This window comes from Salvia miltiorrhiza, chromosome 7 (genome assembly GCF_028751815.1).
Source record: "Salvia miltiorrhiza cultivar Shanhuang (shh) chromosome 7, IMPLAD_Smil_shh, whole genome shotgun sequence".
Classification (NCBI taxonomy): Eukaryota; Viridiplantae; Streptophyta; class Magnoliopsida; order Lamiales; family Lamiaceae; genus Salvia; species Salvia miltiorrhiza.
The window spans coordinates 1,128,743-1,146,554 of record NC_080393.1 but is presented as its reverse complement, the minus strand read 5'-3'; the positions used below and the strand labels follow the sequence as shown (position 1 = coordinate 1,146,554).

The 17,812-nt window shown below is 39.9% G+C and overlaps 1 protein-coding gene and 2 long non-coding RNA genes across 3 annotated transcripts; all 3 read right to left on the bottom strand.

Annotated features, from left to right (window-relative positions):
- Positions 1-1,035: 1,035 nt before the first annotated feature.
- LOC130991372 (uncharacterized) lies at positions 1,036-5,138 on the bottom strand. The gene is made up of 3 exons (XR_009091137.1): positions 4,316-5,138; positions 1,778-1,837; positions 1,036-1,272 (listed from the first exon to the last, which is right to left on the bottom strand). It is a non-coding gene; the product is annotated as an uncharacterized LOC130991372 (long non-coding RNA).
- Positions 5,139-7,406: 2,268 nt separating this feature from the next.
- Positions 7,407-10,227, bottom strand: LOC130991371 (uncharacterized; the record flags this gene model as incomplete). Its single annotated transcript, XM_057915549.1, has 1 exon — positions 7,407-10,227. A coding segment is annotated over exon 1 (2,400 nt), but the record flags the coding sequence as incomplete, so codon positions are not given.
- Positions 10,228-12,011: 1,784 nt separating this feature from the next.
- Positions 12,012-16,106, bottom strand: LOC130991370 (uncharacterized). The gene is made up of 3 exons (XR_009091136.1): positions 15,292-16,106; positions 12,754-12,813; positions 12,012-12,248 (listed from the first exon to the last, which is right to left on the bottom strand). It is a non-coding gene; the product is annotated as an uncharacterized LOC130991370 (long non-coding RNA).
- Positions 16,107-17,812: the final 1,706 nt, after the last annotated feature.

Here is a 17,812-nt window from a genome sequence, read left to right as displayed (position 1 = left end):
AGTATTATTAATTATCATTTAATTAGTATTTCAACATACATACATGGACGATTGGCCAATTGAGGTGGCCACCTCAGGATTACGGCGACGAAGATACTCCCTCTGTCCCACTCCGTTCCACCTATCTTGGGACTAGTTAAATCATTAATTTACAAGGCAGATCAACAATTGTATTTACCAAATGAATTTATCCGACCTTCATTTTACTATATATTTCTTTTTAAAATGACTATCTGTGTATTAATAATATATGTACATTGGCATGTAAGCGAACACGGTTTTTTTTTTTTTTTTGGTATAAGTTCGATTATTGAAACGTTCCAAGGATTGGATTACATCATAAATTTGGTCACATTTGTGCATTAATTAATTGGGTTACTAGTGTTTTTTTGTCCCGAACTTTCAGCATTTTTCATAAAATGTTCTGAAATTTTATTTTCTTCTAAAAAATATTGAACTTCCAGTACTTTTCATAAAATGTCCAGCTATACGAAATTCACCGACAGAAAAATGACTTATCTCGCTAGACATACGGAATATTTTGGACCGCCATTATTGGAAAACCATATTAGAAACCGCACAATTGTTTGAAACGCTGAAAGTTCGGAGTTTTTTGTCATCTTTTCTTCACCGAATTCTGTGTAACATGACATTTTATGAAAAACGATGAAAATTCAGGATTTTTTAAAGAGAAAATGAAACTCCATAACACTTTACAGAAAACGTCGAAAGTTCAGAACATAAAATACAATTAACCACAATTGATTTGTAAAGTGAGGGGGGGGGTTCCCATGGTTCCAACCCTACCCTAAATTGAAAATGGTGAAGAGAGAGGGCAGGGGCGGATCCAGGATTCAATGTTAGGGGGGGCTGAATCTATTGGACTACAGTGCTTGAAAATATTTACACGGGGGTTCGGGGGCGGGATGTCACGACCGGTCCTAATTAAGGATAATTAAGCCGGGGAAACCGTGACTAATGGAGGGAGATTAGAAACGGGGTAGAAAGGGAATAATTAAACAAAGAAGAATCACATTTCATAATTTAACAAAAGGAATATTTATAATATAACAGAAGTTTAGTCGTATAGACTCAAATAACTAGTAAGTTCAGATATCTCTGACTTAGCCAAATAAACATAAAACTTCTGAGTACGCAGCGGAATATGATTCTGATTACATGTATGAAGACATGTAACCCTAGAGTTCATTAATACATAATAAGACAAAAGAATCCCGCTCGTCACTTCATCACCATCGGCAGCTGCTCAACCTGCACATTTAGAAATATATGCAGGGCTTGAGTACAAAAGTACTCAGTGGGCACGTATGCCTAAGTATAAAATACATGCTTCAAAACTGTAAATTGTCATGCCATAATTAAACAGTACAGCAAGGGAGTTTTTCGCTAAAAGGCCCAAGCTTACTAAATTCATTTGTGATTCTTAAAGTTCGACTGCAGTCTAAGTTCTCTTGTAATCTATCATATCTGGAACTTTGTGCCGGAGAGGTGGCCACCTCTCACGGTCACTTGACCGGCCAACCCGCTAGATGACTCACGGTCACTGGTGTACACTAGCCCTGGCAGGATAGCTATCAACTGCTCAAGACACGAATTCGATTACATGATAAAAGTCACATCAGATAGATATCATACCGAAATTTAAATATTTTATGGCAAGACAATATTTGAAATAACTTCAATTAATTTAGTCATGAAATAACTTGCTTGAACGTAACATTTAAACTCATTTGTTATATATGAAAGTAATGCCCACCTGTTAGAAACTTTTTGTGGTACAGTAGCTCCTTGACTGATTATTAATCTCGTGCTTGACCTTTATTACGAGAATATAAATAAGATATTGCTCGAATAAAATCATCAAATGAGAATGTGTATTTAACTATGCATGATCCTTATGCATGAATTATTATTATGAAATAATAATCAGGGAATTTCTATTGTTAATCCAAGCTATTGGATTTAAACAAAAGCTAAGTCTCGTCTCATGAAGCCGGATAAAAATTAATCCGTTCTCTTAGGGTGTTCTAATTCGCCAATTAAATAAATCCATCCTTCGTGGTCGTTACTAAGATATAACTAATTCGGCTTATTCGCTGAATAATCTCATAAAATCTATCGGCTTAAATAAATAGGAATAGTAATGTTATAAGATTAAATAATTAAAAGGCTCAACATAAGGCAGCCTAATAATTAATTAAACAAATATGGGCTTGATTTAAATAAATCGTGACATTCCAATAATTAAATTGAAAAGTTTAGTTGGAGTAATTCATGGACTCAAGTAATTAAAAAAAAATTTAGGGCCCAGTTGAATAAATAACCAAGGCCTAAAGAAAATAATTAGGAGGCCCAATCGGAATAAAATAACAAAGCCCCATGAATTTAATTAAATTAGGCCCAATGAATTAATTAAATTAGGCCCAATGAATTAATTAAATTAGGCCCAATGAATTAAACTAAAGCCCAAGCAAAATAATTGAATTAGGCCCAATTATAATAAATACAACAAGGCCCAAAAATAAATAATTATGAAGCCCAAAGAAAATAAAATAAAGGCCCAAATTTTCAGCCCAACTCAAGCCCACTGTAATAAAATCGGCCCACTGAAACGAAGCCCAAATAAGGAGTCCAACATAATTAAATAAACTCCGGCCCAATGAAATGGCCCAATGTAATGGCCCAATTATTAAAATAAATAAAGTCCAACTCAATTAAATGAAGCCCATACAAATCAAAACAACAATTAAATCAAAGCCCATATAAATAAAATCGGAGGCCCAATCAGTAATTAAAATCGGCCATTTAAATAAGATCAGAAGCCCAATATTAATAAATAAGCCAGCCCAACTCAATTAAAAGAGGAAGCCCAATCTAAATAAATGGAAAGCCCAAATATTAAAAAAAATCGAGCCCAACTTAAAATAATTCGGTCCACAACAGTTAAAAGTGGACAAGCCCAAAGTCAATTAAAAGAGGAAGCCCAATCTAAATAAATGGAAAGCCCAAATATTAAAAAAAATCGAGCCCAAAGTAATGGCCCAACACCCAATTCTCTTCCCCCTTTTCCTTCCAAATTCGGCTGAGAGCTCTTCTCTCTCTACCTCAATTCCTCCCCATCTCTGTTCTCTTTCTTTCTCTCTGTTGGAGCCGCTCCCTTCGGTTTTCTCTCTCTCTCTCTCTCGATCCGCCTCCAGCCGAGGTGTCGGCCGTCGCGGCTCCGGCGAGGCCGCCTGACTCCTCTCATCTCGAGTCATCTCTCAACACACTCGGTCCTTTCTCTCTCTCAAAGCAGACGCACGACGCTCCTCAAAATCCAGTCGGTTCCATCTTTTCCGGCCATCCAGCCGTCACTGCTCCGGTCAGCTTCGACTGGCGACGCGTCCAACCCCGGCGACGTCCTCTATCTCTCTCCGCGTAGAACTCAGTCGAGCCCTATCTCTGGAATCAGCGCCGCGGTCACATCCTCGTCTGAATCCGGCGACTCAAACGGCGCTGGTCGTCGTCTGGGAGTGGCTGCTGCTTCGCCTGGAGTCGCCACCGGCTGGAGTTGCAGCTGCTCGTCCGGTGGTCAGCGCCTGCTGGAGGAGCGTTGCCGCCGCCCGCTGCTTAAGCCTTCCATCGCCGCCGTGCTGTCACTGAGCAACCGGCGAGAAGAGTACGCCGCTGCTGCTGGATTTGGGCGAAGGGTACTCCGCCGCTGCTGCAATCCAATCGGCGAGGGCCATCACCGAGGTCGGGAGTCGTCTGCCTTTCACCGTTCGACGCCGTCGACGCTGCTGTTCTCGCGAGTCGCCACCCAGATATCGTCTCTCGGCTTGACTAAGTAGAGCAGCGCCCCTCATCTCTAAAAGCTAAGTCTCCATCTACTCTATTGCAAAGCTTGATTTTCCTTGTTGTGCTTAGTATGTTGAGTCCCTTAAGTTCTTACATACAAGTATAGTGATTGGTGTTCTGCCTTATAGAGTGTGAGATGTCTTTGTTCTATCCCCTGCTATTGTATTTTGATTCATGTTGCTACATGATGGGAGCTCTCATGGCTTTGGTTGTACAGTGGTAATATTTCAATGTATGAATCATACTACTTCCGTGAAATGCCATAATTCATGGGTTCGCATATGTGGTTTGCTATGAGCTCTATAGATATGAATACAACAGGAAAGTAACTGATGCTATTTCATATAGAGTATGTAACTTTGCTAAGTTTTTCAAGCTTATGGTCATCTATCATTTGAAACTGATATGATGCTGGTATGGATGTGGGTGCATTGAAGGAATGGAATAGTGTAAATACCTTGAATGTCTTGTTGAATGGCTGTTTCGTTGTTGGATTATATGCAGCAAAATGAACTGAAATAACCAAGTTGCTGTTCATAAATGTAGGTGGAATCCTGAGTGCATTAAAGAGAATTCAAAGAAGGCTTACCTCCTTGAAGTTTGGCAAGAAGAAGAGTACTTTACTCCCCTTGAAACTTGACGGACAGTGAATGAAGTAGGGAGTTTGTTGGCTGGGGTTGATACTAATAATTCATTGGTGAAGACTTGAGTGTAATGGTGGGGAAAAAGAAAGAAAAACATAATGATAGTGGTGTATAGAAGTTGGGGAACAAAGTTTAATGGAAAGAAAAAGAGAAGAAAAAGAAAGGAAAAAAAAAATGTAGAGGAGAATTATTGATGTATTTTCTCTGACTCGGTGATTCTGTAACTGTAAAGTGAATCACGTGCTCATATTTGCTTGTACTGTTTATTTAAATAAATCCCGATTTCGACATGTGATATCTTACTAAAAACGATAAGTTATAAAATGAATCTAAATTAAATCCGTAGATTTAATTCGTTCATTGATCTGATATCTAAATTAAATCCGCAGATTTAATTAACTCACGAGTCTGAAATAATCCACAACTTGAGTAAGAATAAAATCTAATTCCATCTCGCTTAAATAAATAACGTGACTTTGCTAAGTCAGTTATAACTCTGAAATAATATCATTGACTGCTTTAACAATATAAATTCAGGATCATAAGCTGAATTCATATCAGAATAATATCCATTTTCATTCACTGATGAACAAAAATACACACTCATTACTGGATTTAAAATATATAAAAGAGCGGGTCACTACATACTACCCCTCTTAACAAAAATTTCGTCCCGAAATTTGCATAATTCTTCTAAAATAGTTCGGGGTATTTATCCTTCATTTTGTCTTCAAGCTCCCACGTGGCTTCCTCTTGTCCGTGGTGTCTCCATAAGACTTTCACTGATGTGATTGCCTTATTCCTGAGTTGTTGTACTTTTCGATCTAGAATGGCCTCTGGTCTCTCTTCATAACTCAAGTCTGGGCAAAGGATCATCTCTTCTTGGTGGATTATGTGCTTTGGATCGAAAACGTATTTTCTGAGTTGTGATACGTGGAAAACATTGTGAACGTTTCCAAAACTTGGCGGTAATGCCAACCTATAGGCTACTGGGCCTATTCTTTCCAAAATCTCATAAGGTCCTACGAATCGGGGCCTAAGTTTTCCCTTGACACCAAACCTAGTTATCCCCTTGGTAGGAGATACCTTTAGGAAGACCTTGTCTCCTATTTCAAACTGTAATTCGGTTCGGCGTGCATCAGCGTAAGATTTCTGTCTATCTTGCGCCTCCTTTATTCGCCCTCTGATTTGGCGGACTATCTCAACCATCTCATTTACCATGTCTGGTCCTAAAACTTTTCTCTCACCCACTTCATCCCAATAAAGTGGTGATCTACATTTTCTTCCATACAATGCCTCATATGGTGCCATATCGATAGTCGCCTGGTAACTGTTATTATAGGCAAATTCAATCAACGGCAGCACTACTTCCCAACTTCCACCTCTATCTAACACCACTGTTCTCAACATATCTTCGAGGGTCTGAATTGTCCTTTCAGACTGCCCATCTGTCTGCGGGTGGAAGGCGGTGCTGAAATTTAACCTCGTGCCTAACTCCTTTTGTAAGCTCATCCAAAATCTAGAAGTAAATTTTGAGTCTCGGTCTGAAGTGATCGACACTGGTACACCGTGTAAGCGTACAATCTCTCGAACATACAACTGAGCTAGCTTGTCTGATCCATGTGTGATCGGTATTGGTATAAAATGAGCACATTTTGTGAGTCGATCCACTATTACCCAAATGGCAGTGTTTCCTTTCTTTGTTTTGGGCAAACTGGTCACAAAATCCATTGCTATGTGCTCCCACTTCCATTCTGGAATTTCCAACGGTTGTAATTTTCCATATGGCCTTTGATGTAAGGCCTTCACCTGTTGGCATGCTAGGCATTTTTCCACAAATGACGCTATGTCTCTCTTCATTCCTTCCCACCAAAAGTGTTTCTTTAGGTCCTGATACATCTTAGTACTGCCTGGGTGGGCAGTATAAGGGGTATCGTGAGCCTCACTCATGATTTTATCCTTAAGCTCATCATCGTGGGGGATGCATATTCTTCCTTCAAAGAGGATAACATTATCTGATGCTTCTTGATAATTCTTGACGCCTCCTTTTCTTACTGCTTCCCGTAGTTTTTCCATCTTCCCGTCTTTTCTTTGTGCTTCTACGATCATCTTCCTCAAGTTAGGTACTGTTGCCACAACGCTTGCTATCGTCCCTGGTGGTTTAACCACTTCTATGCTCATTTTGCTAAATTCCCTTATGAGCACCGTCTCTCGAGTGATGAGAGCTCCCAATTTAGATTGGGTCTTACGACTCAATGCATCAGCCACTACGTTGGCCTTGCCTGGGTGGTAGTTAATACCGCAGTCATAGTCTTTCACTAGTTCGAGCCATCTCCTCTGTCTCATGTTGAGGTCCTTTTGCTCGAAAAAGTATTTCAGGCTTTTATGATCTGTGAATATTTCACACCTAACTCCATATAGGTGGTGCCTCCAAATCTTCAGCGCATGCACCACTGCAGCTAACTCCAGATCATGAGTCGGGTAATTCAGTTCATGTGGCCTAAGCTGTCGTGACGCATATGCTATCACTCTTCCTTCTTGCATCAGCACGCAACCAAGTCCATTTTTGGACGCGTCTGTGTAGATCATGTATTCCTTATCAGCTGTTGGGACGGCTAACACTGGTGCCGTAGTTAACTTCTCCTTAAGTTCTTGGAAGCTCTTCTCGCACTCCTCTGTCCAAGAAAATTTTATTCCCTTCCTGAGTAGTTGCGTCATTGGCCTTGCAATTTTGGAAAATCCTTCCATAAACCTCCTATAGTAACCTGCCAATCCTAAGAAACTTCTTATCTCATTAGGGTTAGTAGGCGATTTCCATTCGCGCACTGCTTGCACTTTTTCAGGGTCCACTTTAATCCCTTCTGATGATACAATATGTCCTAAAAACGTGACTTCGCTGAGCCAAAACTCACACTTGCTGAATTTGGCATAAAGGCGCTCTGTCCTCAACGTTTCTAGAACAATTCTCAGATGTTCCTCATGGTCTTTATCGTTCTTCGAGTAGATCAGGATGTCATCTATGAATACCAAGACAAATTTGTCTAAATACGGATGGAACACTCGATTCATGAGGTCCATGAACACGGCTGGCGCATTAGTTAGCCCGAATGGCACAACTACAAATTCGTAGTGGCCATACCTAGTTCGAAATGCCGTCTTAGGTACGTCTTCTGGTCGAATTTTCAGCTGGTGATAACCAGACCGCAAATCAATCTTCGAGAACACGCTTGCTCCCTTGAGCTGGTCGAAGAGGTCATCTATCCTTGGTAAAGGATATTTGTTCTTCAGTGTCACTTTGTTCAGTTCCCTATAGTCTATGCACATTCTCAATGTGCCATCCTTTTTCTTCACAAAAAGTACAGGTGCACCCCAAGGTGATACACTTGGCCTAATGAATCCAAGTTCCAAAAGTTCTTGCAGTTGTATCTTGAGTTCTTCCAACTCTTTAGGAGCCATCCGGTATGGTGCCTTCGAAATGGGAGCTGCCCCGGGCTCCAAATCAATGGTAAACTCAATTGGTCTGTCCGGTGGTGGCCCTGGCAGAATCTCTGGAAATACATCTGAAAAGTCCCGTACAATTGCTACATCTTCTATACTCTTTTCAGTACCCAGTTCTCCGTGCAAATATACGAGGTAAGCTGGGTATCCCTTCTTCATCATTTTCGTTGCTTGTAGGGCGGAGATGATCATCTTTCTTCTTCCCATACTAATTCCGTGGAAATGTGACGGCTCCCTTCCTGGGGGTCGAAACGATATCCGTCTTTCGTTACAAAGGATGGTGGCATAGTTCTCGGCTAGCCAGTCCATTCCTAGGATTATGTCCACATCTCCCATTGGAATAACATACGAGTTGTTCACTACAATCTTGTGTGACCCTATGTTCAGTTCTAGGTTCAAGCACACATGATCTACTGTCGTCATCCCTCCTATAGGTGATGATATACTCAACTCTTGGTCAGCTCTTTCCATTTTAAGTTTTAATGTGTCAACACATGTACTTGAAATGAAAGTATGTGATGCGCCCGTATCAAATAGAAGTACAACAGGAGTATTGAGTAGCATGCCCATACCTGCCAGGTTTCCCTGGTTGTTCTCGGGCTGCTTCTGCCTCATAGCATAGGCTCTAGCATGACGAGGTTTTTCATGTTGTTTCTGTTGTCGCTGCTGTTGTTGGCGGGCCTGTTGCTGATATGGTTGTTGAGGTTGGGGTTGGTACTGTAGCTGTTGGTGCTGTTGTGGCTGCTGATACTGTGGTTGCTGCCTTGGGTATGATTGGGGCAAAGCTTGAATTGCTCGCAGAGGTGGAGCCTGGATAGGTGGGTTTGGCCTTGAACCCGTTCCATGTTGCTTATTCGGGCACCGGTTTGCATAGTGCCCCTTCTGGTTACAGATATAGCAACTATCACTGCCGGCCTTACAGATTCCCACATGATTTTTGTTACATTTGGGACAATGTGGGGCCCTCTGTTGGTCATTTCCCATCTGTTTCGGTGCACTCTGGCCTCCATAGCCCTGTGACTGGAAAACCCGTCCCTGCCATGGCCTCTTCTCACCTTGGTTCGGGTTACTGTTGTCCCATCTCCTCTTTCCTCTAAAATTTTGATTATGATTCTGATCATGTGAAGGTGCTGGCGTAGGTACAGTTGCAGGTCTTTCTCCTGGCATGGCTGCTTCAATGTCTAATGCTCGGCTGAGCGACTCAGTGTAAGACAATCCTCCGTGGCTTGCCAAAGCCATCCTAATTTCGTGCCTCAGACCGGCACAAAACTTTTCAGCCATCTTCTCATCTGTGTCAACTTGTTCCGGTGCATATCTAGACATATCGCAGAACATCCTGTCGTATTGAGTTACCGACATCTTCCCTTGTTTCAGATTGTAAAATTCAGCTTCCTTTTTCTTGCGGTAGCTCTTGGGTATATACTTGTCATATATACCGGCTTTGAATTGTTCCCAGGTCAGATTTTCTAACTGCTCTGCTGTCATTGTTTTCATCCTTGCTTCCCACCAGAAATCAGCTGACCCAGTCAACTGAAAGGACATACAAGTCAGGCGTTCTTGGTCGGTGCAACGCAGGAAGTTGAAAATGCGTTCAATAGCGCGAACCCAAGTTTCAGCTTCTGCCGGGTCTCCTGTCCCGTTGAAAGTAGGTGGGTTCTGTCGCAAAAATAATTCTTCAATCCGTCGTTCTGGCTGAACAGGTGGTTGAACTATTTCGGGTTCTGGTTCTGGCACTGTTTCTGGGTCTCTTCTTTCATTTCGGGGAATCCTGCCCCCTCCTCTTGGTCGTCCTCGTTTTGGCGGCATTCTATTAGGTCAAAACATAAGTTGTCAACGCATTAAAATGTAATAAGGACATACTATCATTTCTATAGTTACTCTTTAACTCATCGAGTTCTGCTCCTGTTAAAACTTAAGCGAACATATAAATAAAACATAGCGGAATGACTTGCCACGAAAGACCAATAAGGTCACCATATATAACATAGGGAAAATTGCCTCAATGAGGACTTTACATCATCATAAAAATCTAGGTTCAAAGATCTATGTAAGTACCACACATGATGAACTGGCTATCCAGCGAAGCCATTACAAAAAGTACTCAATCACAGAACGCCCCAAGGTTTCGCGTATCCGTACTAATACTAGTCAAAAGACTATGCCGGCATATGGCATACAAAGAGCATTAAAACAATCTATGTTTCTGGAATATTTAAATATCATCCTATTAGATATATATATATATATATATATAAACCGGTCTAAGAAGATCGGGTACAAGATCCCTGGGTCGGGGCATGGCTGTCTTCCTCTGGATCCTCTTCCGGATCTTCCTCTGGGTCTTCATCTGTTTCTCCGCCAGATGGGTGCGACTCACCCCCTCCTTCACCTGCTGCTTGGCCAATGATGGCTGAGCGAATCATCTTCAAGGTGACTCGAAGAGTTGGGCGGTCGTCCATGGCCGGGGCTTTTCCCCTATTGAGGAAATCCATGGTATCGGCTAAGACTCTGTCAACGTCGACCATAGCGGCTGCTATCTCTGCCTTGCTCAACTGCCTCGATGACAATGGTGGCTCACAGACTAATGGCATTGAACCCGTGCCAGGTGGAAAATCTCTGTAGGCTTGAGGCCTAGAGGGGCCTGCCTCAGCGTCGTGCCTCCTGGGTTGCCCTAAGATAGGGGCTGCTGGTGGAGTCGGCTCCGGAATTGGGTCCAGTAGTTCGTCGGGCGAAGGTACTCCGACTCGAGCAAGGTCTCCCGGACGTGTATACGGCCCTCGAGGAGCATTTCCCCAACGAGTGAATTGTGCCTGGATCTCAGCAGTAAATCCAGAGAAGTCATAATGCAAATCATAGGACCTGCCAGAACGAGTGATGTAGTGAGCGGAAATCATCCTCGCCCATCCCTGCCATTCTGATGGCAGCAAATCCATTAGCCGCTCCATTCCGTCATAGTCCGATATCCCATGGTCTCTTGCAGCGACCCAGTGTCGATGGAAGCCGGCCAAGAATTGGCCTAAGTCATCACCGTGGCATTGGCGATAAGTAAAATATGAGTTCCTGATAGCATCCGGACTAGCATCTCGACGCAACGGCCGTCGTCTGGTAAAGCGCATCCTTGCCATCTATACATGAAGGTCGCATAATCAAACTCACGAATATCAAAATAGGTGGCAAAAACAATAGGGTTCAAACATATCTATAATAGTAAGGTAATAATTCTACTTGAGGTCTCGAAATTCAAACCACGGTATTATAATCATAATAGCCTAACACTAGACTCGAATATAATTCGTGAAGTCTTAAATATGCTGCAACTAGTACTAACTAGGTTTTTGAAAAGAGATAACTCCGCTATGTTGCAGTTTCCAAACTATGTAGGGTATTCTTATTACTATGAAAAGTGTTCCCACCATACTCTGATTAAGGCAATAGTTGATTCGGTATCCGCCTCGCGTGAATAATCCGAACGAAGATCTATGCCCGTGTCACTATCTCGTGTGTGACACTTTTCTTTACTCCCCATTGTATTTTGTTTGTTGATTTCTCGTCTGGTTCACTAACTTTGTAACTTACTCATCGCCTCAATTTACAGAGAAAAGCAAAAATGTTCTTGCTAAATTCCTTCTATTGTTGTGTTCATAACAGTGATCATGCATCCTTAGCGCATCTAAGTTCATTGAGTAACATCTCCATAAAAAGGCATAAGTAAAATCAACATCTGCATCAAGGCGAAATATAAACTTCAACATTCAAAACTTTCTGTTGCATTCCTTTCTGTTGAGCATAGCGATGTGATGAAGTGCTGAGCTTTTGCCGACTGACTCTTTCATACTAGTGATCATACTAGAAAAATTTATTAACTCTAGGGTTCAGAGCAAATGAACTGCTCTGATACCACTCTGTCACGACCGGTCCTAATTAAGGATAATTAAGCCGGGGAAACCGTGACTAATGGAGGGAGATTAGAAACGGGGTAGAAAGGGAATAATTAAACAAAGAAGAATCACATTTCATAATTTAACAAAAGGAATATTTATAATATAACAGAAGTTTAGTCGTATAGACTCAAATAACTAGTAAGTTCAGATATCTCTGACTTAGCCAAATAAACATAAAACTTCTGAGTACGCAGCGGAATATGATTCTGATTACATGTATGAAGACATGTAACCCTAGAGTTCATTAATACATAATAAGACAAAAGAATCCCGCTCGTCACTTCATCACCATCGGCAGCTGCTCAACCTGCACATTTAGAAATATATGCAGGGCTTGAGTACAAAAGTACTCAGTGGGCACGTATGCCTAAGTATAAAATACATGCTTCAAAACTGTAAATTGTCATGCCATAATTAAACAGTACAGCAAGGGAGTTTTTCGCTAAAAGGCCCAAGCTTACTAAATTCATTTGTGATTCTTAAAGTTCGACTGCAGTCTAAGTTCTCTTGTAATCTATCATATCTGGAACTTTGTGCCGGAGAGGTGGCCACCTCTCACGGTCACTTGACCGGCCAACCCGCTAGATGACTCACGGTCACTGGTGTACACTAGCCCTGGCAGGATAGCTATCAACTGCTCAAGACACGAATTCGATTACATGATAAAAGTCACATCAGATAGATATCATACCGAAATTTAAATATTTTATGGCAAGACAATATTTGAAATAACTTCAATTAATTTAGTCATGAAATAACTTGCTTGAACGTAACATTTAAACTCATTTGTTATATATGAAAGTAATGCCCACCTGTTAGAAACTTTTTGTGGTACAGTAGCTCCTTGACTGATTATTAATCTCGTGCTTGACCTTTATTACGAGAATATAAATAAGATATTGCTCGAATAAAATCATCAAATGAGAATGTGTATTTAACTATGCATGATCCTTATGCATGAATTATTATTATGAAATAATAATCAGGGAATTTCTATTGTTAATCCAAGCTATTGGATTTAAACAAAAGCTAAGTCTCGTCTCATGAAGCCGGATAAAAATTAATCCGTTCTCTTAGGGTGTTCTAATTCGCCAATTAAATAAATCCATCCTTCGTGGTCGTTACTAAGATATAACTAATTCGGCTTATTCGCTGAATAATCTCATAAAATCTCTCGGCTTAAATAAATAGGAATAGTAATGTTATAAGATTAAATAATTAAAAGGCTCAACATAAGGCAGCCTAATAATTAATTAAACAAATATGGGCTTGATTTAAATAAATCGTGACATTCCAATAATTAAATTGAAAAGTTTAGTTGGAGTAATTCATGGACTCAAGTAATTAAAAAAAAATTTAGGGCCCAGTTGAATAAATAACCAAGGCCTAAAGAAAATAATTAGGAGGCCCAATCGGAATAAAATAACAAAGCCCCATGAATTTAATTAAATTAGGCCCAATGAATTAATTAAATTAGGCCCAATGAATTAATTAAATTAGGCCCAATGAATTAAACTAAAGCCCAAGCAAAATAATTGAATTAGGCCCAATTATAATAAATACAACAAGGCCCAAAAATAAATAATTATCAAGCCCAAAGAAAATAAAATAAAGGCCCAAATTTTCAGCCCAACTCAAGCCCACTGTAATAAAATCGGCCCACTGAAACGAAGCCCAAATAAGGAGTCCAACATAATTAAATAAACTCCGGCCCAATGAAATGGCCCAATGTAATGGCCCAATTATTAAAATAAATAAAGTCCAACTCAATTAAATGAAGCCCATACAAATCAAAACAACAATTAAATCAAAGCCCATATAAATAAAATCGGAGGCCCAATCAGTAATTAAAATCGGCCATTTAAATAAGATCAGAAGCCCAATATTAATAAATAAGCCAGCCCAACTCAATTAAAAGAGGAAGCCCAATCTAAATAAATGGAAAGCCCAAATATTAAAAAAAATCGAGCCCAACTTAAAATAATTCGGTCCACAACAGTTAAAAGTGGACAAGCCCAAAGTCAATTAAAAGAGGAAGCCCAATCTAAATAAATGGAAAGCCCAAATATTAAAAAAAATCGAGCCCAAAGTAATGGCCCAACACCCAATTCTCTTCCCCCTTTTCCTTCCAAATTCGGCTGAGAGCTCTTCTCTCTCTACCTCAATTCCTCCCCATCTCTGTTCTCTTTCTTTCTCTCTGTTGGAGCCGCTCCCTTCGGTTTTCTCTCTCTCTCTCTCTCGATCCGCCTCCAGCCGAGGTGTCGGCCGTCGCGGCTCCGGCGAGGCCGCCTGACTCCTCTCATCTCGAGTCATCTCTCAACACACTCGGTCCTTTCTCTCTCTCAAAGCAGACGCACGACGCTCCTCAAAATCCAGTCGGTTCCATCTTTTCCGGCCATCCAGCCGTCACTGCTCCGGTCAGCTTCGACTGGCGACGCGTCCAACCCCGGCGACGTCCTCTATCTCTCTCCGCGTAGAACTCAGTCGAGCCCTATCTCTGGAATCAGCGCCGCGGTCACATCCTCGTCTGAATCCGGCGACTCAAACGGCGCTGGTCGTCGTCTGGGAGTGGCTGCTGCTTCGCCTGGAGTCGCCACCGGCTGGAGTTGCAGCTGCTCGTCCGGTGGTCAGCGCCTGCTGGAGGAGCGTTGCCGCCGCCCGCTGCTTAAGCCTTCCATCGCCGCCGTGCTGTCACTGAGCAACCGGCGAGAAGAGTACGCCGCTGCTGCTGGATTTGGGCGAAGGGTACTCCGCCGCTGCTGCAATCCAATCGGCGAGGGCCATCACCGAGGTCGGGAGTCGTCTGCCTTTCACCGTTCGACGCCGTCGACGCTGCTGTTCTCGCGAGTCGCCGCCCAGATATCGTCTCTCGGCTTGACTAAGTAGAGCAGCGCCCCTCATCTCTAAAAGCTAAGTCTCCATCTACTCTATTGTAAAGCTTGATTTTCCTTGTTGTGCTTAGTATGTTGAGTCCCTTAAGTTCTTACATACAAGTATAGTGATTGGTGTTCTGCCTTATAGAGTGTGAGATGTCTTTGTTCTATCCCCTGCTATTGTATTTTGATTCATGTTGCTACATGATGGGAGCTCTCATGGCTTTGGTTGTACAGTGGTAATATTTCAATGTATGAATCATACTACTTCCGTGAAATGCCATAATTCATGGGTTCGCATATGTGGTTTGCTATGAGCTCTATAGATATGAATACAACAGGAAAGTAACTGATGCTATTTCATATAGAGTATGTAACTTTGCTAAGTTTTTCAAGCTTATGGTCATCTATCATTTGAAACTGATATGATGCTGGTATGGATGTGGGTGCATTGAAGGAATGGAATAGTGTAAATACCTTGAATGTCTTGTTGAATGGCTGTTTCGTTGTTGGATTATATGCAGCAAAATGAACTGAAATAACCAAGTTGCTGTTCATAAATGTAGGTGGAATCCTGAGTGCATTAAAGAGAATTCAAAGAAGGCTTACCTCCTTGAAGTTTGGCAAGAAGAAGAGTACTTTACTCCCCTTGAAACTTGACGGACAGTGAATGAAGTAGGGAGTTTGTTGGCTGGGGTTGATACTAATAATTCATTGGTGAAGACTTGAGTGTAATGGTGGGGAAAAAGAAAGAAAAACATAATGATAGTGGTGTATAGAAGTTGGGGAACAAAGTTTAATGGAAAGAAAAAGAGAAGAAAAAGAAAGGAAAAAAAAAATGTAGAGGAGAATTATTGATGTATTTTCTCTGACTCGGTGATTCTGTAACTGTAAAGTGAATCACGTGCTCATATTTGCTTGTACTGTTTATTTAAATAAATCCCGATTTCGACATGTGATATCTTACTAAAAACGATAAGTTATAAAATGAATCTAAATTAAATCCGTAGATTTAATTCGTTCATTGATCTGATATCTAAATTAAATCCGCAGATTTAATTAACTCACGAGTCTGAAATAATCCACAACTTGAGTAAGAATAAAATCTAATTCCATCTCGCTTAAATAAATAACGTGACTTTGCTAAGTCAGTTATAACTCTGAAATAATATCATTGACTGCTTTAACAATATAAATTCAGGATCATAAGCTGAATTCATATCAGAATAATATCCATTTTCATTCACTGATGAACAAAAATACACACTCATTACTGGATTTAAAATATATAAAAGAGCGGGTCACTACACGGGAGCCCCCGAAGCAAATTTTTTTTGAGCATTCCGTACACTTCATTTCATACATTTTTTCAACAATCACTTAATATAATAAGATAATTGTTCGCAATTGAATTAATTCAACATCAAGTAGATTGAAAGCATATAAAAACGTACTTTTATTCATTTTTCTTAAAAAAAAAATTGTTTCATCTTCTAAACAAATAAACTAATTTTCATTGTTAGTAATTAGTAATTTTACTTTTACCTTTAGAATTGACTCAAATTTAACATTAAAAATTAACTAAGAAAGAAAAAATGATAAAAATAATACTATAAATGTAACAACTCAATGTGTTGAGCAATTAATATGGATAGTTGGATACTATAAATAATGTATTACTATATTTTTTCTTGTATTTTTTTATTTATATACACATATATATAGATATAAAACAAAATAATAAATATATATATCTATAATTAAAAAAAAAAAAAAAAAAAAAAAAAAAAAAAAAAAAAAAACTCAAAAATTGGGAGGGGGCTGAAGCCCCCCCTGGATCCGCCACTGAGAGAGGGTCCCTATGATGCCAACCCTAAAGTGAAAATTTTGGTGTTACAAAATATAGAAACTCTCAGTGAGACTAAGGTGTGTATTCATGGTGGCGTGACATTATTCAAATTGCATATCTCAGTTTAATAGGGACCACGTCCACCTCTATATTAATACTCCTATATTATTTATTTGATGTTATTAATATATGGCTTTAATTTCCCTTCCTCTTCTCTTATCTTTCCTCCTCTATTTATACCACACATCACCAAACCAAACCTCTCTGCACAACATCACCAAACAAATATAAATCAAATTAAACACCTCTCTCTCTCTCTCTCTCTCATGGTGTTTCTAATGTTGATCGTGCTCTAGTATCTGCTGAAGCTGCCAGCATGATCTAAACCTCCCTCCTAGTTGAGGAATGATCAGATCATGTGGTAGCTTCATCTGATATTGCTTGCGCGAATATATACAACAATATATATATAAACCCTAGTTTTTCAACAACCCTATTTTTTTTCTGGTTTTTCCCCTATATATCATAGCTAGGGCTTCTGTGAAAAGGTATGTAGATTTATTCTTTTTTTTAATTTTTCATGTTTCACTAATGTAGTGTGTTCGTTTTCTACTTTTATTAATTCCATTCAATTTCTGTGAAAAAAGTTTAATTATATACCTAATTTATATTCTCCTCTCTTTTATCTGGTGTGGATTTTTGTGCACCTGCAAATAATCGTTACATATGTGTTTCTCTAGAATTATTTTGTCCCATTAATTATTTGATTCCATTTTCATTTTGCCGACGAAATTTGGGAATATTTATTGTTTTTATTGCTTTTTCACAAATCACAACTGGCTCCCTCCATTATTAGTAGGGTTTCTTGAAGCTGACATTAACAAATTTAGGGATTTTATAGTATATATATATACATACAAGATTAATCTATAAAATTTAAGAACAATGAAGTTCAAACTGGATGTATTATGCATTAATATTTAAATATTAATGTATAAATATGCTTTGACTTTTCCATTTATGATTCCAATACGATATAAAGTTTTTGAAGTGATTAAAACAATTTTTTTTTCCTGAGCAAAATCTGGCAATGTTCAGTAAAATTCATAAACCTTGAAGTGTACGATACCTAGCTAGGCATTTATTTTA